This window comes from Haliotis cracherodii, unplaced genomic scaffold, assembly GCF_022045235.1.
Source record: "Haliotis cracherodii isolate W230 unplaced genomic scaffold, xgHalCrac1.p SCAF_4, whole genome shotgun sequence".
NCBI classification, from domain to species: domain Eukaryota; kingdom Metazoa; phylum Mollusca; class Gastropoda; order Lepetellida; family Haliotidae; genus Haliotis; species Haliotis cracherodii.
The window spans coordinates 6,533,137-6,556,938 of NW_027266297.1; the positions used below are offsets into that span (position 1 = coordinate 6,533,137).

Sequence of the window (23,802 nt, forward strand, 5' to 3'; positions counted from 1 at the left end):
GCAGTACGATGGCACGCTTTCAGCCATGTCACCGAGTCTGACCATCCGGTCCAGTCACTCGCCACGTACGACGATCATAGGTCGGCAGCGATCTTATCCAACACGGACTCCGACCGGGGAGGTATGTTGATGAAGTGTACCTGAGATATTTAGAGGTACACCACGTGATATCGGGTAACACGTGGCCTTCATATAACCACTTATCTGTTCGCACAACGTGCTGCCGCTCTGAAAACAACTACTGGATAGTTTTATAAATATTTCTATGAATATCGTGAATTACCTTGTCTTGATAAAAATAAAAAATTGATATCAATAAAATATTTTTAAATTTATACCCAATCTCATTAAAAAGACCTTGGTTCTCGCTACCGCTAAACAAAGATCTGAAGACATCCCATTAGGGGTCACGTCAGAACGACCTTTCATCCGTCTAACCAGAGCTTCGCTCACCAGATTGTGAAAGTGACAGTCGGAATGTGATTTCTGATCATGCAACAGAATCCATACAGTCTAGACCATCTATTAGCCATTCCAAAATGTTCTTTTGTTCATGTTTCAAATTTGTAATCGAGAATTTGTCAAAATATTTATCGAAGCGTAGTCGCAAATTTGAAACTAGTGCCCTAAAGCACGAGAAAGCTCCTTTCTGATTGGTCAATCCATTGGCCGGTCAAAGTTCGCGTAAGGTCGGTCTGACGTGACCCGTAATGGGACGTCTTCAGATCTTTGTTTAGCGGAAGCGAGAACTAAGATTTGATTTTAATGAGATTGATTTATACCTTTATGATAATTTTCAAGTTGGTCTATTTAGTAGTCCATGTGCTGAACTTGGCAAATAATATCATCTTCAGATACAGTAACACTTCAATGTATGTACAATGTGGTGTATTATTGTGACCATTTCATTAATAATCATAATCATAATCATAATCATTATTCAAAAATGGTTTAAAGAGACATCCGGATCGCAAACTTCGTCGGATAAAACACGATTGTCATAATTAAATGATCGTTTCTTTCAAACAGATCAAGACGAAAAAGCTTCATGAAAGCTGTCTCAGCGAGTGAGTGAGTGACTATGGATTTACGCCGCGGGATTCGGGATATATCAAAGATAATAATTATAATTCAAAAGTCTTTATGGTGCAAGAAATTCGGGTCCCAGTGCCCCCCATGAGTGCGCGTTTCCTTGAGTGCGTGCCCATATGTACGTGGTCGACTCGTGTCTCTTAGGCACGAGCAGGTATAATATTTATCGTTTCAAAGCTGTTTTTCAGCTACATTTATTCTAAGATTCTTCTTTACTCATTGTACCTTGTGGGAATCAAACTCGGACACTCAGCCCTAAGCGCTTTAATATAATACATGCAGGCAGAAGAACAACAGTCACTGTTGCACGTTAACTATGTTGTCAGGTTTTTAAATTCTGGTTTGGTCATTTCTTCTGACATGTTCTGTGATATAGGGACGAATATGGAGACAAGTCTAAAGCCACCCCTGGTATCGTAAGATACGATTAGCAGAGTCAATTTTCTGATATTTTCTGTAGATTTGGGGACGACTATGGGGACAAGTCTAAAGACATCCCTGGTATCGTAAGATACGATTAGCAGAGTCAATTTTCTGATATTTTCTGTAGATTTGGGGACGACTATGGGGACGACTATGGGGACAAGTCTAAAGACATCCCTGGTATCGTAAGGTAAGATTAGCAGAGTCAATGATATCGAACCTAGAAGTGAATATAGATGTTCAACATTAGTTTCATATATTCAAATAGATTTCTGTAATTATTAAAAAGATTGACTGGAAAATTTCCACAAAGATATACTAATATGGCACCTGTAAGATGTTTCAACTTTACGGTGACATAAAGTGCTATATTTCGTCCAAAAATGGTTGAGAATCAAAGTCAACACACGGACGTTATTTACATAACGTCGTTCGTCAAAAGTAAGAGAGCGGGTATAGTTTTAAGCCGTTTCCGGCATTTCCACGGCGGGAGACCGCACAAATGGGCTTCACCAATGAACGATATAGGGGGTGGAACGCAAACCTTCGGACTGAACAAGGTTACTCCCTTTGACCCCGTCCAAGAGGTGAGTTGAGGTGAAATGGGGTTTAACGTCGCGTTCAAGGTTATTGTCCTTATATAGCGACGTCCTCGCCCATTGAAATACCATGCCGCAGTTTAACATGGACACAATGTTCAGACTCCGAGCCGACCAGTCCTTGTTTTAGCCCCTTAATGCCGAGCGCTAGGCAGGTAACAATAAGTACCGCCTTCCCACATCTTTTGGTATGACGCGGCCGGGGATCGAACCACCGACCTTCTGCTCTCCGGGCAGACACTCTATCCACTAGACCACAGAGGCGGCACCCCCGCCCAAGAGAAGAAAATGGTAGACTGTGAATTCGTATAATGACATGAATTTTATTCCAACGATTTACAAACACAAACAGACACACACTATAGCCAGTAAAGTATTAAATTGAAATAAGAAACAAGAATATAATTCGACATATATTCGCCAAAAAAAACATAAATAAACATTATGAACGTAGGAATAAAAACATATATATGCATAGATGTAAATAAAGCTTTGAATCATGAAAACTTATGGAATCGTGTCAGGTAATGCCAGCATAAAAATTAAATATAGTAACTATTGATATTTATAGCACATGGCCATATTCAATAAATGAACAATTATTATCACGTGACCACTACATGTGACCCGTCATGTGATATGCATAATAGCCTGTGGCAGTGGTGTATTTCTGAGTCATCACGGAACCGGAGTACACATTCGCGGACACACATTCAAGTCTGGTTCTATTTAGCTAAATGACATACAGCGCATCGTCCATGGAGGGTTGTATCATTGGAACACTGTCAACAAGTGCCCTTTCACAAAAATATAATAGTGAATTAAAACTTTATGATATACTTAAAGCTGCACAAAGCAACTGGTTTGTTGTTTTATGGGTTCTTTTCTGCAAGTCAGCAATTTCACAGCTGTATCAATCACGCTTGTAAATGATAGAATTTCGGCCATACAAACCAGTGATTGATAAATAGAGATCATTATTATACGTCATACTGCATTTACGAAACGAGCGTCAGAATTCTTGTATTTCCGAGAATTCTTAATCGGGTTTCGTAAAATCAGTATAGCACACATGCAAGTGTAATAATTTCTAGATACCCTTTATTTCTATATCTTTTTGAGCTCCCCTTTAGAAAATTGCACCACCGTCCCCATTTTAGAAAACCACAATTGTCAAATGACGTCAACTATCTACAGCTATGATGTCGTTCCTAGTGTGATGTCATTCCGACCTTACGTCACAATAAGATTCGAATGACGTCAACTATGCCGTTCGGATGACGGAAACAATACACTGGTGCGCGTGAAGTAATATTTGCACTAGTGCACATACGTGTTTTTTTATGAACTCGGTTATGTCTAACCCTGTGGGTTATAATATGAACAACAGACAACTTCGTCAAGCGTCTCAACCAAATTGCCAAGCCTGACAAGCGTCAAATTTATTCGCTGCTTACAAGCAATAGAGTTCTGCGGACGTATTCTACCCCGGGTCCCCATAAGGTTGAAGCAACTGCTTTTAACTTACCTTATGGATATATGATTATTAATATCTCGTACATTAATAAATATCAAACAGCCTTGTGGTCAGAGCCTCAGATAGTTAGGATATGTTTTCTGCGTAAAGATTTTTCAATATGACCATTCTCTGATAACAACACAACTCACGTTTTTCCTATCACCTGATAACCTAGCCACGTGATAATATGAGCCAATGAACTACGTCACAAAATGATCGCGTTTAAAGTTAGCCATCGAGCCATTTCACAAATGCTTACTCAAGTAATTGTTTGTTTTGCGAGATACCTTCAATCAAGATGATGTACTGTAGACGTGTACAGAAAGTAAATTGTATTATGGCGTTTTTAGATCACGTGTTACTTTAGGTCTTACAACCTATTACTATGACTCGATGGATATCTTTAAATTACATCACAAAATGAACATGTTTGAAGTAGCCATCGAGCCACTTCACAAATGTTTACACAACCAATTTGTTTTGCGAGATACCTTATTTCAAGATGATCAACTGCAAATGTGTGTTCAAAATGAATTATATTGTGGCGTTTTTAGATCACGTGTTACTTAAGATCTTACAACATAGTACTATGGCTCGATGACTATCTCCAAATTACAGCACGTGGACCCAAACTAACGCTGAAGGGGTTGTTGTCGTATAGGACACTTCAGTACCTTAGGTACCTTTCTGTACACTGAAATGCATCCTAAACAGAATCGGAATTCACTTGACAAATGTACCCTTTGCAATGTATGTTTGGTACGAGTAGGCGAATCCACAAACCCGTGAATATCCGGGTTAGAATAGGTCTTCAGCTACCCCTGCTGGTCGTAAGAGGCGACAAACACACATCGAATCCACAAAATCGAACACCGGTTAGGAAGTCTTCAGCAGATTACGCAAGTATGCAACGAAACCGGATTGTGGATATGGACTCGTCCGAGCCGTACATTGTTTCGTATAGTGTTCGTTTTGGTATTCCGAGTTTTGCAAACACCCCTTGAGACCTTGAGCCTAACAAACAATATCAACAATCACTTAGGTCCGAGTGCTATGTAAAGAGTTATGTAACCTAAATGTTAAAATGACATATTGTTACACGGGTATACACACATCCTTGATTAAGAGAACAGGTTACACAGTGTGTGATCCACGAGATGCACGTGAAATGTGTTCCCTGAGACTTTCGCACGTAAACCTCGCGACTGTGGTTATGCATGCAAGCCCAGGGGCAATTCCTAGCGCACCAACTCAAATATTTGAATATGTCGCCTGAATATTACTTATGAGCAAGTATAGAGCTCTTAAAATAATTATTCAACTTCTTCAACCATTAAACACTTATGATGACGTCATGTTGTGGTTATTGCTGTTGATTCTAGAGTCCGGAATTCACTGGCCATTCTAAACATGCATTATAAACTGACGCAACTATATGGCATTATGCAGAGGTACAGAGAAATTATATATAAACCATCATACGGTCTAAGACATAGACATCACTCGAATTTGTATATTCCGGAAGTAGAATTTCTAGGGTGCACTTATGGGCTCGATGATTCTACTTCCGGAATCAACAAATTCCAATGATTTCTCGATTACAAAATTCAACAAACTTTAACATGCTTACTTATTCGTTCAATGTTTAGAATTCTCATTCACAAAATATCAAGTGGACGTAATAGGTTGTTTTTTTTAATGATAAACTGTTAATTCAATTGCCTTGGCAAATTACCACATTTGTCTGACTTCGCGGGTTGTACTCCCCGAGGTTTTTAATTAAATTACACTTTCATTTACCTGAATGATAGAGACTTGAATTTCTAACACTGCCAGGCGTTTTCTAACTAGCAATTCTGCTGATAAGAGCACGGTAACTAAATTTGATCCATGATTTCATATATGAACATATTTAGTGAGCGTTATTAGTTTAACACTCTGTATATGGAAGAATAGAGTAACAGTTGTGAATATATAACTTGTCAATGATTCAATGATTAGATCCACCGGAAATTCACATCATCACCTGACCTTTCTGAGGGCGCTTTTCCACACACACACCACCTGAGAGATCAAAGGTAGATGAACTCTGAGTATGCACAGGGCGACCATTAAGGGCCCCAATGTCATTACCCAATCAATGGCTGCCTTTGTACATGTCACTGTGTGCTTATTGTCTATGCTCTTTGAGCTGCCGTCTTTTCTTCAGGTACTCTGTGTGATAGAAGTTGGCAAACAGGGACAGAAAGGTCCCCGTGTAGCAGACGACGAAAAGGTTTACAAGTTTGGGGAACGCACACGGCCTTAGAAATAATCCCCGTAGAGAATGGAGAATCACGATGGAGAACTGGATCTGTAAGACATAACAAGATAAAGTCAGTATTGACTAAACAAGTCAAAGTCAGTATTGACAAAACAAGTCAAAGTCAGCATTGAATAAACAACAATAATAGTCCATTTACATAGTGATGTTGTCCATGCAAAAGACATCTATTACCCCGTCACTCACCCACCCACCAACCAAATCACTCACTCAAAAACCCATTCACTCACCCACCCACCCACCAACCAACCCACTCACTTACTCACTCACCAACCCCCGCACTCACTCACTCAGTCACTCACTCACTCACTCTCCCACCCACTTACTCACCCACCCACCCACTCACTAACTCTCCCCAGTACGTACAATCTGTAGCTTGGTGATGTGCTTCTTCCACCACAAGTACTTCTGTATCTCTGGCCCCATGGCGGCGAGGGCGTAGTAGGAGTACATCATCACATGGATGGCGCTGTTCAAACCCCCCGCTACAAACTCTGAAATACAATTACAAAACAATCATTTTCAGAGAATTGTTCACAATCGTCGTAGCGCTATGATTGATACAAGACTTTGTGATGGAATGGGAGTTACGATCGTCTTAGTGCTACGGCTGATATAGTACTTTGTTAAGGAATAGGAGTTACGATCGTCTTAGTGCTTCGACAGATATATGACCTTGGTAATGAATGGGGAGGGGGTGCCTGGGATTTTATCCCTCCCCCCCAAAAATGTCTTCGAAAATCCTTGAAAAAAATTATTTTGCCTCTTGAACCAAAATAATTGTCTCCCCCAATAATTACTTTGTAGCAAGAGGTTTTCTCTAAATAATATTCAGGCTCATGGTTTTAAATAAAAACTATCTGGGTTTGTAGCTCTAGCTGAAAAAAATCTAATCTCGATACAAAATGCCTTGAGTTTTGATGTAATATATGTGATGGGGTAGAGGAAGGGTGGGGTTTGGACGGAGTGGCTAAAGAGGGTTGTGGCACTGGCGGTGTGAGCGGTGCAGGTGGACTGTGTGAGGTGGGTGTGGCTACTCACTGGCTCCCCCAGGCACGTATCTGGCCGATATCCAACAGAAGAAAGGCATGGTGCCGTGATGGTACACGTGCAGGAAGCTCAGCTGGTTGTTCTTCTTCCGGAGAATAAAGATAACCTGTAACATCAGATCCCATCAGTCCTCCTCCTTCATCTTCCTTTATACAGTGCTTCATCTCATTACATATACACAGTAAAAAAAGTGTTGCACCCCCTATACTTTTTCATGGAGGGGTGTTTTGAAAGGGTGTAAAGATAACCGAATTAATATTATAACCAGGATTTCGTGTATACCAACAAACCAGTGTATTGTCTATACAATGAACTTAAATGGGGTATTCCATGACCTTATGGCATGTAATAATCTCATGCTGAACTTTTACGAAAAATGAACGAACAACGAAGACGCATTAAGTATGGTGACATCTCAATAATTTTTAGTGACCAAATTCATCCAATAGGGTAAGAATGTCATATGGAGATTTGACGAACACAGTAAGTCAATATCGAGAACTTCCACCAAGCACTTGGATCACAACTTGAAGTCTTCGTCTCATACCCCTCACCAGACGTTGGAATCGCTCCATGGGCAGCTGCTGCCACTCCTCGTGTAATGCTGCTTCCAATTCACGTAAGTTCTGTGGAGGAGGGTCCCGACGATAAATCAGGCGTCCCACAATGTCCCATACATGTTCCAGAGGATTCAGATCTGGACTCATTGCTGGCCATGGAATCTGCGTCAGAGCATTGTTGTGGATAACCTGGGTCACAGCTCGTGAACGATGTGGTCTGGCATTGTCATCCATGAATATCGGTCTGGTGGCCAGTGGATGATTGTCAAAATGGGGCACCACAACTGGATTCAGCACCTCTTGGATGTAGCGCTCCCCTGTCAAGTTGCCTCGTATGGTCACTAAATCAAGCTTACAATCAAATGAGAAGCATCCCCAGACCATAACAGATCCACCTCCATATGGTACAGTTGGCATGATGTTTCTTGCAGTATAAGCTGTTCCAGGACGCCTCCATACTCTCACTCTGCCATCCACAACATGCAGAAGGAACCTGCTTTCGTCCGACCAGTGGACTCTTCTCCAGGACCTCAAGTTCCAGTTCTGTCTCAGTCTACACCAGGCTAGACGTAGTCGTTTGTGGTTGTCTGTGAGTTTAGGTCGCTTGATAACCCTTCTGGACTTCAACCCTGCAGCTTTAAGACGATTTCTCACGGTCTGGGTACTGAACTGTTGACGAGGAAGCCAAAGACGTTTCAAGGTTGTGCTTGTAGCAAATGGATGACGCCTTACCACCCTCAACAACGCTCTGTCATCTCTAACTGTGGTCTTACGTGGTCTGCCAGAGGGTCTGCGATTCCTTACATCATTAGTTTGTGCGTGTTTTCTGACCAAACGGCTTATTGTTGAGTAGTGATGTCCGGTTCTTCTGCCAATCTCCTTGAACGAAAGACCTGCTCCATGAAGGCCAATAATCTGCCACTTGACTGCTTCTGACAATCGTCTACCCGGCATTGTGGGTTACAATAAACTGGGCTGTCAGAGAACATCTTTTATAGGCGATGTTGAGCTTAAGAAGATACTGCAATCTGCAAATGTCATGCACCATGCAATTCACGTGCTGATTGCTACGTTTTGGTGATCATCTTCCCTCCGAAAACATTACACATTTCACATCAGATCCCCAAGGAATACCTACCATTAAAACCAGAGTCGGGCGTTTTAAATGTTGTGATGTATCAAACGTATTAATGTGGGGGTGCAACACTTTTTTTACTGTGTATATATAACTTCATCTCACTTTATACAAACTTCATCTCATAATATATATAAAACTTCGTCTCATTTTATACAAACCTCATCTCATAATATATATATAACTTCGTCTCATTTTATACAAACTTCATCTCATTACATATATATAACTTCGTCTCATTTTATACAAACTTCATCTCATAATATATATATAACTTCGTCTCATTTTATACAAACTTCATCTCATTCCATAAATAACAATGTTGGATTCAGCTAAGGAATCATGTTTTGATTTTTTAAATTATGTCAAAAACATGTTTCTGTAATTGTGTAATCGTAGTTTTCATATGCTACCACCCAGACTTGCTGTACTCACACTGTCCATGAACTCGATGATCTTGGAGAAGAAATACCACCAAGCAATCTTTGTCATCTGGGGAAGACAAAAGAACTGATGTTTCAGCGCCTACTAGACAGTCTCTGACATCATTTGTCTACAGAACTTTGGTTTCAACCAGTCCTAGTTGTGAGCAAGTTCGATTTTCCACCAGTTTAAAGATAATTTCAGTTTCGTCACAGCGTGTCAGCTTGAGGTTGGGTGGGGGTGGGGGTTGGAGGGGTGGGGGGTGAGCCCCAAGTGATGCAGGCATTAGACGTGTATCACTTTGGTGAAGCCAACGAGGATGGGTTTGGTGCTGGCAAACCAGGAATCACAATCAGCGAGAATATGGGATTCGAACCCACGAGTACAGGATTCTGAAAAGGAACGGAACTCTCCACGCTTCACCTAGGACGTCCTGGCCACCCCTACCCTCTTTCTAGTGACATATTATTTTTAAAATTTTAATTTATTTGGGTTTTTTTCTCCAAGTTGTTCCACTAAAACTATATCAAGCAAATTGTTTTGTGATTAATTGTTTTGGGCTTAGCTCTTTGTATATACATATATAACATAATGAAACACTTACCCTCATGGCTAGCGGTGAGTTTCCTGTAACTACGGGCTGACAGCCGAACAGCGCGTAGTTGTCTTGATATGCGACACCGAAGAACTGAATAAACAGATCAGTAAAGTCGTAAAGAATGTTCAATGCAAGTTACTGTTAATCATATTCGACGAGATGCTATAGTAATCTTTAACCAGTTATAACTAACTAGATGATGGCGGCCGTAATAAACTGTCCTCTTCTTGCACTGTATCTGAGCAAAGAGTAGATGTACAACACAGTCATTCCAACTGATGAGGGCGGTCGGGTAGCCTAGTGGTAAAAGTGTTCGCTCGTCACGCTGAAGACCCGGGTTCGATTCCCGACATGGGTACAATGTGTGAATCCCATTTCTGGTGTCCCCCGCCGTGATATTGTTGGAATATTGCTAAAAGCGGCGTAAAACCATACTCACTCACTCACTCCAACTGATGAACTGGGGATGTATGACAGCTCGTGGACGATAAACAAGAGGATGTATGACAGCTCGTGGTTGATAAACAAGAGGATGTATGACAGCTCGTGGATGATAAACAAGAGGATGTATGACAGCTCGTGGTTGATAAATAAGAGGATGTATGACAACTTGTGGACGATAAACAAGAGGATGTATGACAGCTCGTGGTTGATAAACAAGAGGATGTATGACAGCTCGTGGATGATAAACAAGAGGATGTATGACAGCTCGTGGTTGATAAACAAGAGGATGTATGACAGCTCGTGGACGATAAACAAGAGGATGTATGACAGCTCGTGGTTGATAAATAAGAGGATGTATGACAACTTGTGGACGATAAACAAGAGGATGTATGACAGCTCGTGGTTGATAAACAAGAGGATGTATGACAGCTCGTGGATGATAAACAAGAGGATGTATGACAGCTCGTGGTTGATAAACAAGAGGATGTATGACAGCTCGTGGACGATAAACAAGAGGATGTATGACAGCTCGTGGACGATAAACAAGAGGATGTATGACAGCTCGTGGATGATAAACAAGAGGATGTATGACAGCTCGTGGACGATAAACAAGAGGATGTATGACAGCTCGTGGTTGATAAATAAGAGGATGTATGACAGCTCGTGGTTGATAAACAAGAGGATGTATGACAGCTCGTGGTTGATAAATAAGAGGATGTATGACAGCTCGTGGACGATAAACAAGAGGATGTATGACAGCTCGTGGATGATAAACAAGAGGATGTATGACAGCTCGTGGTTGATAAACAAGAGGATGTATGACAGCTCGTGGACGATAAACAAGAGGATGTATGACAGCTCGTGGTTGATAAACAAGAGGATGTATGACAGCTCGTGGATGATAAACAAGAGGATGTATGACAGCTCGTGGTTGATAAACAAGAGGATGTATGACAGCTCGTGGACGATAAACAAGAGAATGTATGACAGCTCGTGGTTGATAAACAAGAGGATGTATGACAGCTCGTGGTTGATAAATAAGAGGATGTATGACACCTCGTGGTTGATAAATAAGAGGATGTATGACAGCTCGTGGTTGATAAAATAGAGGATGTATGACACAATTCGTGGTCGATAAATAAGAGGATGTATGACAGCTCACGGTTCATAAACAAGAGGATGTATGACAGCTCGTGGTTGATAAAGAGGAGGGTGTATGACACAACTCGTGGTTGATAAATATGAGGATGTATGGCACCCAACTCGTGTTGATAAATAGGAGGATGTATGACACAGCTCGTGGTTGATAAAGGACTTTAAGACTGAAATCGGACTACAGCAACACTCAACTCATAAATTATGCAGACAGAACTTTACGACACTCATCTGGCACTTGATGAAGAAGAAATTTACGACATCCACCTCGTACTTTACGTTAGAAGCCGTTTTACGACACTCACCTCGTAGCTGATGAAAAATGACAGGCAGACAAGCAAGACGTTGTACCAGAAGAGGAGGCGAGGGAACTCAAACGGCTTCCGGTGCTCCATCCACTGGGGACCCTTCCACACCACCAGATAGTACAACCCACAGATAGCCAGCACTACGCCAGGACTGTCCATAAGAAGCCATTCGTCCGTGCGGGGATCTACAACCGCCACAATGCTCCTGCTTCTACAGTTCATACATACTTTCAACAGAAAGCGCTGAGATATTGGTGGGCGTAACATATTTTATAAACAAGAATAATTTGTTCCAGAAAGTACTGACTTTTGTTTTGCAATGCTGGATATCCTGGAAAGGATGTATTGTAAAAACATTGTTCGGTTTCTCTTTTCGAAGTCAAAACATATGTATTGTAGGAAGGCCTTTGGCCAATATATAAGTGTACATTTGCTTTACAATGGGAAAGTAAGTGAGTTTGGTTTAACGCTGCTTTGAACAGTATTCCAGTTATATCACGGCGTGTCAGCTTAATGTGGGAGGAAAGCCCGAAGTGATGCAGGTCACAGACGTTTACCACTTTGGTGAAACCAACAAGCATGGGTATGGTGCTGACAGACCTAGAAACATAATCGGGTCGAACCGGGAGCCTTGTGGTTAAAGCGTTCGCTTGTCACGCAATAGACCCGGGTTCGATTCTCCACATGGTTACAAGGTGTGAAGCCCATGTCTGGGGTCCCTTGCTTTGATACTGCTGGAATATTGCTAAAAGCGGCATAAAACCATACTCACTAAATCGCATATATTCTCTATACAGATATTCATTGAGCTAGTGTTTAGTGCAGCTTTCAAGATTGAAAAAATATGAATACTGAAGTCTAAACATTAAATGAAATCCACGTGATCACCGTCTGTATTTTAGCGGGTTGTGTCTCACGCATATGACTGCCCAAACATAGTAACACGTTGCTAGCCTTTTTAGGCATCATAATTTCATCAATATTTAATTTCTTGAGTTTACAGAGTGACAAGCGACCATATAAACCAGATGGTATTGCATTAGTCTGTTTACCGACGTTCAAAAACATTTAACATGGACCTTCTCTAATTCACTGGAAACCCAAAACTTCGGAGCCACAAAGGAAGATAGGTTGAATCTGTGTATCAAATATTTGTATAAGCGTTGGGTATCAAATATTTGTATAAGCAATGTGTAACCGATATTGTACGTTGTACCCTCCAGTAACGTTCTTTTTGCCCGGAGAGCTATTGAAGGGTATATTTAAAGTGGAGGTGAATTCATCCCTAATATTTACAGTTTAAAACCACTGAAATCGGTTCCCCATTATTAGAGGTGAGTTGCCACCTGTTTAATACAACATTTGTCTTTCCCAGGTTAACAGGTAAATCCCTGTTTTTAGATGATTCCAAGACATTTAGCTGATTTTGCACTTATCAAAGTGAATAAGAGACACCAGTGAACAATATAATATGTAATTCCATATGGGAAAATAATTGTATACATTTTCAAATACATCCTTGGCGTAAACCAGACGGGTAAATACTCAGAAAGGGCGTGTTGCATGTAATACAAAATTGAATAGAAGTACATGTATATACACTACGAATCTGAACAAAAACATCTTGGACGTAATGTATCTTTCATGAAAAGCGGAGCCTTCTCGGTACTTACCGGCCTCTGGAAAAAAAGCAAGTTCTTGATACGCAACATCGAAAAACATGGTAGAATTCTTCATGATGTTGCCTAGATGCTGAAAATGAGCAAAGAGCACACGTGAACAAAAATATAATACGCATGACAACGTTAACGATTTCCAGTCCCTTTCAAATAAGAATTATTTCCAAGTGTACCATTTCTGGGCTAACTATATCAGTACATATATCTGACATAACATCAGTCATTTAAAGGCTAGCTGCCAGTATACATGTCCGACAGTAACATCAGTCATTTCTAGGCCATCAGTCAGTATATCTGTCCGATAGTAACATCGGTCATTTCTAGGCCATCAGTCAATAAACATGTCCGATAGTAACATCGGTCATTTCTAGGCCATCAGTCAGTATATCTGTCCGATAGTAACATCGGTCATTTCTAGGCCATCAGTCAATAAACATGTCCGATAGTAACATCAGTCATTTCTAGGCTATCAGTCAATAAACATGTCCGATAGTAACATCAGTCATTTCTAGGCCATCAGTCAGTATATCTGTCCGATAGTAACATCAGTCATTTCTAGGCCATCAGTCAATAAACATGTCCGATAGTAACATCGGTCATTTCTAGGCCATCAGTCAGTAAACATGTCCGATAGTAACATCAGTCACTTCTAGGCCATCAGTCAATAAACATGTCCGATAGTAACATCGGTCATTTCTAGGCCATCAGTCAATAAACATGTCCGATAGTAACATCAGTCATTTCTAGGCCATCAGTCAATAAACATGTCCGATAGTAATATCAGTCATTTCTAGGCCATCAGTCAGTATATCTGTCCGATAGTAACATCAGTCACTTCTAGGCCATCAGTCAATAAACATGTCCGATAGTAACATCGGTCATTTCTAGGCCATCAGTCAATAAACATGTCCGATAGTAACATCAGTCATTTCTAGGCCATCAGTCAATAAACATGTCCGATAGTAACATCAGTCATTTCTAGGCCATCAGTCAGTAAACATGTCCGATAGTAACATCAGCCACTTCTAGGCCATCAGTCAATAAACATGTCCGATAGTAACATCAGTCATTTCTAGGCCATCAGTCAATAAACATGTCCGATAGTAATATCAGTCATTTCTAGGCCATCAGTCAGTATATCTGTCCAATAGTAACATCAGTCATTTCTAGGCTAGCGGCCAGCATGACTTGTACGGAATATACATCAGAATACGGGACAAATGCATTATTAATAAAGTATGAACAAAGCAACTAACAAATGCATCATTGACAAAAGCTATCCTACTCTCTCACATAACAATTTCTCACCACAACACAGCGCTGAGGCTCGTCACGCCACTGTCGTTCCTCCTAACACCCCGAACACAATTGCAACATCGACAACCTCGCATTGCGACATATGTCAACAGTGAACGAACACGCGACAATACCAACCTGCGCTAAGGAGGACGGGGGTCGTGATTATGAGTCGGTGGTCATCGTGTACCTGAGGATGGTTATTAATGAAATATGGCTGCATTAGAGTTGTTGAGAACTTGTATAGTATGTCTAGATGACTGTCAATGAATCCGTCAGTCTGAATGAATTGATTTACATATATGAACAGCTGTTACTCGAGATTGCCAGGGCTGATGTTGTCATTTTTGCAAATAGTTTTGTGAACCTGAACCGACTAATATATGCGCATGCTTTAAAACACATCTGTGACGTCATTCTATTGTTTGAACGCTCCATTATTTTTCAGGAATGGAGAGATGCTTGTCAGCTGTACATTATCTTGAAGCAGCATTTGAATTTTTCAAATATTTTCAACTACAGAATATTTTGCCAAAGTGTAAAAGTAGGGATGAGTTTTAAGTTGGGGAATATCCGAGTAACTCTCCATTCCTAAAAAAAAATGGGCCTCGGCCCCTGCGGGACCTCTGCTCCATTATTGTTAAGGAATGGAGAGTTACTCGGACATTCCCCTCTACATAGTGGCCGAGAGTGGAAATCGCTTTCTCAGGGCCGCAATTGATATGCGATAACACGAGACGAGAAATCGATAACACGAGACGAGAAAGCGATAGCACGAGACGAGAAATCTATAAACCACGAGACGAGAAAGCAATAACGCGAGACGAGAAAGGGATAACACAAAACGTCTCGCGTTACGCTTTATCCCTTTCTCGCGGTAAAGCATTATCCACTCTTGGCCTCTATAGGTGTCTCATGTGTCAAGTGTATGGTAAAATGTATATACGTAAAATAACAGCCTTGAATTGTTAAACTGCACCTCAGAAAAATTAAGGGGCTGACCACCTAATAGACGGACATACAACAAAGATATTATTCAACAATAATAAGAAATATTTGAACAGACATCACCACTTATTTGTCTTTTCTTTTATTAACAAATTAGCAATTGCCCTGAGCGAAATACCTCAGTCGTGCGTCAGACGTTAAATAAATGAAATATGAACGGGTGGTGATTGGCGTCTTTGTCAAAGTCGGATTATATGAGCATGGGTTTGTTTAAGTGTGTTTTTAAAGGAGAATAGGACAATTAATGTTTTCATTTAGTTTGAGAATCATTCACTTCGGCCAAAGTTTATTCCCATAAGAACCAATCACGGTGGTACAAGAGCAGTGTTGGCCGCCATAGTTATATCAACTTCATAAACCCTTATAGTTCGAAGTTGTGGTTAAAGTACGTAGACATCGCATATTAACATTACATGATATCCATGGGCTTGTATTTTTACAAAACAATATTGTTCCGGATAATACTCGAAAAACAAAAAATTGTCTTCGATTTAAAAAGAATTTTTTTCGGAAAGCTTGATGCATATCATCTTCCCAAGGCAAGGAGTCCTCGCCAAACTAGGCTGGAAAATCGAAGCTTGATCGCTCCGATGGCTTCTTTCCCTTTTATGTCCCTCCTATGGACCGATCGGATTCTATTTCTCATATCGCTTGCATTTACTTGAAACAAAATAAATTGTTTGATAGTCATTACTTAGAAGTTGACTCAAGACAGTCTTGCTTGACAACGGTATACGGATCTATACCGAATCGTCGCCTTTTACAGCATTAAAGAAGTTGTTATCCATAAAAATTGTGTCTATCTTGTGAAACAAAATAGCTGCGCCCAGTCAAGACGATCAGATCAAGTTAATCGAACTAAAAATTCACAATCCCTGCCTCAGACACCTACAGTATGTGGATTGCAGCACAATACTTGAACACGTTGATTAAGACATAAAGAGATTTGGAAAATATCCGTCAACGCCCAGTTGATGGTACATATGTTTTGCAAACCTTGCAATCGACCGAAAATGCACGACAGTCGCCATGTTGTTTACGAACCGGATATCGATTACGTTACACGATTTTTTTTGATTGGACAATGCATAGACTCGTTAATCCAGCCAAAATGTAACTCCGGAATTCCAGCCTTGTTCGACAAGGGTGGAACCAGGTCTTTTATGGTCAGTTAACTCCCTTGCCTCGGGATTGTCAGCATACAAACACACCGTACGACCTGATTGGCTGAGAAGACTACACGTGAGGCAAACTGTCCACTATTTTGAAACTTGAAAAAAATGCTGCAGTTTGCTCACTATCTTTAAGGTAGACCATGTTCCACGTGTACAACTTACATTGTAATCAATACCTATCGTCTTTCAATTTTCACTAACTTACATTATATTCTAAATGACAAACCTGAATTCTGTGAGATACTTTGGTCTGTTTTTCAAGACTTAACATGAGTAGTAATAATGTTATGTTTTCGTTGTATTTAGCATCTTTCATCTTCCGCCTCTTAACGTCAATGTAACATTCGTATCTTGTAAAGATATAATTTGGTATTGGTGATTCAAACAATGGTTTAAAACGGACAGACCGGGTAGCACTCCTTTTTCGTTTGTAACACTTTTCGTATCAATATTTTTATATAGACACATACAGACAAGTCAGAAACAAACACATCGCACATTTTTTAAAAATCCTCGATCAGCATCTTGCTTAATTAACATGTTCATAGAATATTGATCTGAAATAAGATATGGCCGTAGCAGCGACATAAATTATTCACGCCTCATCAACCGATTCCTGACTGTCTCGGTGTGTTATTCGCTAACCTGTAAAATCTCTATCTGTATGGGGTGTGAAAATATTTTGAACATCCTAAATCAATCCGTTTCATCAACCATGATATAATATCGATCTGATATAAAATATAGCCGCAGCGCCGACGTAAATTACCTACCATTTGGAGACTGGATATTTCTTTTTTATTATTCGGTAAAATCCCAGGCATCACTTAATTAAATAAGTGTCTCAACGATGTCCTGATTTGTTAAGTGTTAGTTATATAAGGACGCGAGTATTTTATTTGCTAATTTATCAAGATCACGTGGACCAGTCATATCTCGTCTGATCGTGGAGGTGTGATATACTCTATAAGTCCCAGTGGTGTGAAGCAACCGTGATCAACCCTGTTGAATTATTGAACCGTGTGACGCGAGTTAAGCTGTTGTTACCAGGATATTGTTATACAAAGTAGGAAGTACGGAGTAAATGATTCGTCCAATTCCTATTGTGTATTGATAATATCAATAGGTTGATAAACAGTGTTATCTCCAGCTACGAGGCGGTAGATTGCAACATCAGGCCAAAGGCTAAGTGATATATGCTGTCAGCTTCACCTTACATGAAGCAACGCATTTTCATCATCTTTTCCAAAAAAATTCTACAAAGTAATTGATTCATCAATCATACGATGTTTCATATCGGTGCTGAGATGCATTCTATCTAAACTTACACCTTACAGTGAGTGAGTGAGTTAACATTTAACGTCACATCTACATTATTTCAGCCATATAGCGACGAGAACAAGTTGATATGTACACAAGTGAGTCATGAATATAAAGTTATATTTAAAAACAAATTTGTCAACATATTTCGGAATAACAATATTATTCATACAGTCTTATAACACGGGCTGTAGGCAACCAATAACCAAAGCTAGACCACATCGCTGGGGATCATGGGGACTTACAGTACCTCAGCTTCCTGCATGATACCCCAGCAGGATTTACGCCATCGCTTTAGCTACTGGTGGTTGTGCTCAATACTTGCCAATATTAAAAAATACTCCGCAAAGAGTTGTCTTAAAAAACAATGGTTGATGATAGTTACATCGATTATGATAGGAATTACGTGTCACACAGGGGGACAATCATTTTACGGTACTTAATCTCTGGGGCAAACTTATTACACCGACTTCGCCATTTAGGCTCGTTATTTGTTGCCATGACAATACCCAGTGACAGTCGTTACGTTTGTTCGTTGTTTAACGCCGCACTCAGCAATATTCCATCTATATGACGGCGGTCTGTAAATAATCGAGTCTGGACCAGACAATCCAGTGACTGACATCATGAGCATCGATCCATGCAATTTGGATACGATGACATGGATTAGTCGTTACGTATTTATTGCCTGCATGTTATGTCTTTTATATTTCCTATGCATTATATCATTCAGATATGTATAGCAGATCAAGTGTAATAAGAATCCTATATTTGCAAAGTTTTATTTTAGTGTTCAAAATTCTGACTGGGCAGTTGCAGCGACATGACATCACATTGCTTCATTGTTGAGAATACGATGTGACGACATAAATTATTAGTCACTTCAAAAGCCTATATCATTTTGTTATCTGAATAACAGGCTGGCTGCAGCATAATTTCTTTGTAGGGTTTTCATTTCATACGCTTTTCTTCATTTTCATTCTAACTGACAACAGTCAATAAACAGCATAACACACTCGAAACTCAATACGGAGTATCTGTCGTGAATGTATTCTGTAAGTCACTTTCAAAGCATCGGGACAAGGTTAACGCTTTGTCTCCGAAAATATATAATTTGAATAGAAACAAACAACTCCCTTTAATTGAAAAGGATCACCAGTGAGATGTGAGATTCAGAAACTAAGGAATATCTAGACTTGCTTTATTTAGGTCTATAACAGTACAGTAAGGGCTGGGCAGAAGGGAAAATAATATGGTTCAGGAACTGTGAGGCAGTCTAGCTCGCGACTTACACCATTCATTCACACATAGACATAGACATATAGACATATATATTTTATTTATGTCACATGTTGTATGTGTACACAATAGACATAAAAACTTGCCTAAATACATACATCAGGCCAAAAAAGGCCGATGCGACACAATGGACAATCAAAAATATTATTTATATAAAAGAATTATAAGTTATAGGATTGCAAAACCCGATAAAAATGAGTTGCCTACGTGCAAACATTTTTTAAATAAGTACGGTAAGAGGTTTTATATACGTTACAGTTCATTAAGAACACTGACTGGTCCACAGGAGAGAATGAAATAAATATGGGATCAGACTTTATAATTCTCGACCATAAATCATATCTTAAGTCAGAATCAAATGGACAGTTAATGAGCTTTATTATTACATAATTTACAAATTCTATCCTGTAAAGGTGTGATAATTCACTATTGCTAATTAGAATAGATTAGGTCGCCTAGGACTACGTTTTACTTGTCCCTCTATTGTCACTGTTACATCATAGGCATTATGACGCCACAAATACTACTGTTGTGCGTCGCCCAGGACTACAATGTCAGTTCAAGCTTCCATTACACCTGAAGAGCCCTTGAACGGCGAAAGATCTTGTGTGAATAAAGGAGTTTTGACAAGGACGGGTATCTGGACTGTTGTTGTATATTTAATACTTATACACCTGATGAAATCGCTTGTTTATATATAAACTCTCTGTAAATAATCGAATCAGGCCCAGTCAATCCAGTGATTGATATCACGAGCATCGACCCATGCAATTATATATATATATATTTGTCGTAAGAGGCGACTAACGGGATCGGGTGGTGAATGTCATCGATCTCATCTCTCTCTCTCTCTCTCTCTCTCTCTCTCTCTCACACACACACACACACACACATATATATATATATATGAAACCTATGCAAGTCTAAAAAGGTTCTTTTGAAAAAGCTATTACAATTATTCCAAGGAAATGTTTTCACAGACCAAGTGTTAGTCTAGAAATACTTGTGATGTGCCAGATACATGATATTCCTATGTATACTGGAAACACAGTGACCGTAAAAAAAAGCAAGTAGGTCAAGCAGTCGTGTAATGTTGGTTTGTCGTGTTCACTTCTCAGTTGGTGCAGTATTTGCCCAGAAGTGTGCTTGCAGTGAGACGCACTATATATATATGATTGTGGGTTCTAATCCCGGTTCGCCCCGATTTTGATTCTAGGTTTTTCAGCACCATACACGTGCTCGTGGGTTTCACCGAAGTGGTAAACGTCTGAGACCTGCATCACTTCGGGCTTTCCTCCCACATTAAGCTGCCAAAGCGTTCAAAGCGGCGTTAGACCCCACTAATTCACTCACTAGACAAACGCCTAAACGACCCATATCCACCCCTGCTAGGCTCTCTACGAGGTAACAAACACAAGGATGAGATGCTCAATTTCAAGAAAGAAATGAAATTTAAACATTAACATTTAGAAATACACATGATTCATATAAGGAGAAATCTCGTATAAGATGTAAAATCTGTCTTGAATAGCATTAGACATAAATGGCTCCCTGTATATACATATATAAAATAAATACAGTAAACTACGGTTATAACGAACACGCTTATAACGAACTTACTTTTTGGTCCCGACTACTTGCTGTAGTCATGATGTATATGTACTTATAACGAACTACGGTTATAACGAACTAAAATTAGTAGATCCTTTGAGTTCGTTATAACCGTAGTTTACTGTAGTATATCTAACAAAGGAACTATTACATGAATATGAATATAGATATATAAACAGACCTTCAAACGTCTTTACAGACTGGTGATAGTTGCCTAGAATCTCGGCTAGCTGTTCTCGCATGCCACTTAAAATGACTACAGCCACACCACTTTTGTATTCGATACGCTCATTGCGCGAGATGGGACGAAAATAATCATGCATGGCACTAAGAACACCCGGTGTTCAAAATATGATTTTATTAAATTTAATAGGATACCTCATAACAGAAATGATCGACGGCATGTGTACCAGCTCGTGACGATGGCACACAGCTGTGACATGTGTATGTATGTGAATATGCATTAACGAACTTATGACCCTGGCTCTAGGTCGCGGTTACCAGGGACCTATATACAAGTCCGTGCTATGTTTAATTACACACCTCTAGAATGTTATCCCCTCCGGCGCGAGTAATTGATAGTGCACGAATCGTTTATAAATTTGACCACACCCTAATTTCAACATAGCAAACATTGGTAGAGTGTCACCTCCAACACACACACACACACACACACACACACACACACACACCCCATTTAAATTCATGCCATGCACTAGCAGCGTCAACGTCCATGACAGCCACATGTCTGTTGTATCATGCCCTACTAACGCGACTTCGTGTACATGCGACTGGGCAGATGTGTCCACCGCCTGATGTATGCAAGATCAACACGCAGTTCAAACATTCAAATGCGTATATGAGTGTCAAATGGAGCCAAAATTTAAATCCAGGTACTGTAGAAAATCTCAAGCTCCATTTCAAGCAGGTCGTTCCCCTCGCGCTCACTCGTGTAAATTCTCCCAACACAAACCGGTGCAGGAAACCGGTGCGCAGTCAGTCAGTGACTCAGGCAACTGCGGATGCCCTGCCCCAAAGAAGGAAATAAGATCACGCCACTTTAACACATCGTTGAATGTGACAACCGATTGGAAACATTCTCAAGGACATTAGCCTTTGGACATGAGTCTACACAATCTCAACACGGTTTTTTATCACACTGTACGCCCATATTTGTCCCAATCAGTAGGCTCCCTTCTCAAAAAGGTCAACTTGACCGCACACACTTTTACATGGAGATTGGTGTGAAGTTTTTTCAGATTCTAGATTAAATCGCTAGGAGTGAGGGACAAGATCGGAATGTATGCCTATCTGTACGAGTATCGAACAAATAATGACGTAACTATGCCACAATTTCACAACTTCCTTGAAGTTAACTCACCAGTTTTTCCACAGGTCCTTTTACCCACGTGTTGTAATACCGGTAAGTGTGTTAGCAGGTACGAGAAGTTTGAGTCGACCTACCTTTTTTACGCCAGCTACCTCGTTCTCGGGGGATCGCAATGCCGGTCACAGCACGTGGGGAGTACGCCCTTACTACCACTACCGGCCGTCACAACACAGTAGTGTGTATAGATACCGTGACACTCGTCAATGCAGTTTGACCCCGTCTGATCGCGTCAGGGTCACAAAGTATGCCGGTAGGTGGGGTGTTGCGAACAACTGAAGCGTGAGGGTAAGAGGAGATGAATATATATCGTCGTTTCTTGTGTAGGTGTATGTTTGAATACACAAGACACGGCGTTATTGGTTATGTGTAATGCGAGCCTTGTAATGCACGACAGAACCTGTACGTGCATGTTGCAATATTAACCCTTCCACGGCTCACGCGTTCAATAAGCTATTCAAAACGCACAAACACCAAACAGACAGCATGGAGTATAGTATTCATTGTACTAGAGCTCGGGCATTATTTCCGTTGTCATGGGGTCATTCACCTAGGTGGCTACTGTTGTATGTTTCCTATAGACGAGAGTATAAATACATGTGGAGGGGTGAAATAGCCTTATTAATATCCGAAATATTTTTTAAAAATTATATACAAGCCCGTGAAATAAGTATTGAAGATTGTGATAAATATACTTAGCTTGTAATAGCCCAAACCTTCAGATTTATGGTGAAGAGGGGTGGTGATGGGTTTTTTTTAGTGGATAGAGGTGGTGGCTCGGGGGGGGAGGGATCAGAACGTGCACATTAAGGCAAGGACTTCTATTTTAAATATGAACACCTTTGTCCCAGAAGTGACAGAGGTAATCAAAGTGGTCGTACCACCCAAGGCTACCCTCCTCAATAACAAACTTACTGATACCCGTGGGAGTGGGTACGGGTAGAGGTGGGGTGGGGCGCAGCTTGAAGTTTCTGCTCCGCAATTTATCTTTCGAAGAAGTATAATTTCTCTACCCAAAATAGATTTTTCGCTGACGGGCCGGGCGACCCAAAAACATTTTTTGTTGAAATCCTTTCATTGAAATAAATGTGTATTTTGAATCAGTTAATTACAAATGAGTAAAAAAAGTATGACACAATTACTTTACAATCGTTATTGCCTGACATTGATAACACTACGCAATAGAGGTGTAACGATACGGGAGGGTCGCGATACGATACGTATCACGATACAGTGTTTACTGGTACAAGCTAAGCCAAGTTGATGTCCTTATGCTCTCTAAAAGATGTGACAAGTACAGTTGAAGAAGATATAAGGTGTTTATTTACTGTTATAGCAAATTGTCAGCAATACAGTATGTTTAACTGAAACAACAAACTGGCTTTGAAATTGTTAAAC

General features: G+C 40.3%; 1 protein-coding gene across 2 annotated transcripts; it reads right to left on the reverse strand.

Annotated features, from left to right (window-relative positions):
• Positions 1–4,479: 4,479 nt before the first annotated feature.
• Positions 4,480–22,702, reverse strand: LOC139479006 (very long chain fatty acid elongase 4-like). 2 transcript variants are annotated; one of them, XM_071261732.1, is made up of 8 exons: positions 22,482–22,702; positions 13,303–13,381; positions 11,627–11,814; positions 9,729–9,812; positions 9,137–9,193; positions 6,998–7,112; positions 6,323–6,450; positions 4,480–5,986 (listed from the first exon to the last, which is right to left on the reverse strand). In XM_071261732.1, exons 2-8 carry the CDS (start codon positions 13,364–13,366, stop codon positions 5,804–5,806), a joined length of 819 nt encoding a protein of 272 aa, XP_071117833.1. In that variant the 5' UTR covers positions 13,367–13,381; positions 22,482–22,702; the 3' UTR covers positions 4,480–5,803. The 2 variants fall into 2 exon arrangements, with proteins under 2 accessions (XP_071117833.1, XP_071117834.1); XM_071261733.1 differs by lacking the exon at positions 22,482–22,702 and adding an exon at positions 22,399–22,439.
• Between the last annotated feature and the right edge of the window lie 1,100 nt (positions 22,703–23,802).

Bases quoted from the DNA above. Each gene is read 5' to 3' on its own strand.
- LOC139479006 (XM_071261732.1), bottom strand. From the start codon at position 13,366: ATGAAGAATTCTACCATGTTTTTCGATGTTGCGTATCAAGAACTTGCT. The intron at 9,813-11,626 runs GTGAGTGTCGTA...CTGTTTATTCAG, and splicing joins CATTTTTCATCAGCTACGAG to TTCTTCGGTGTCGCATATCA. The intron at 5,987-6,322 runs GTACGTACTGGG...TATGTCTTACAG, and splicing joins ACATCACCAAGCTACAGATT to ATCCAGTTCTCCATCGTGAT.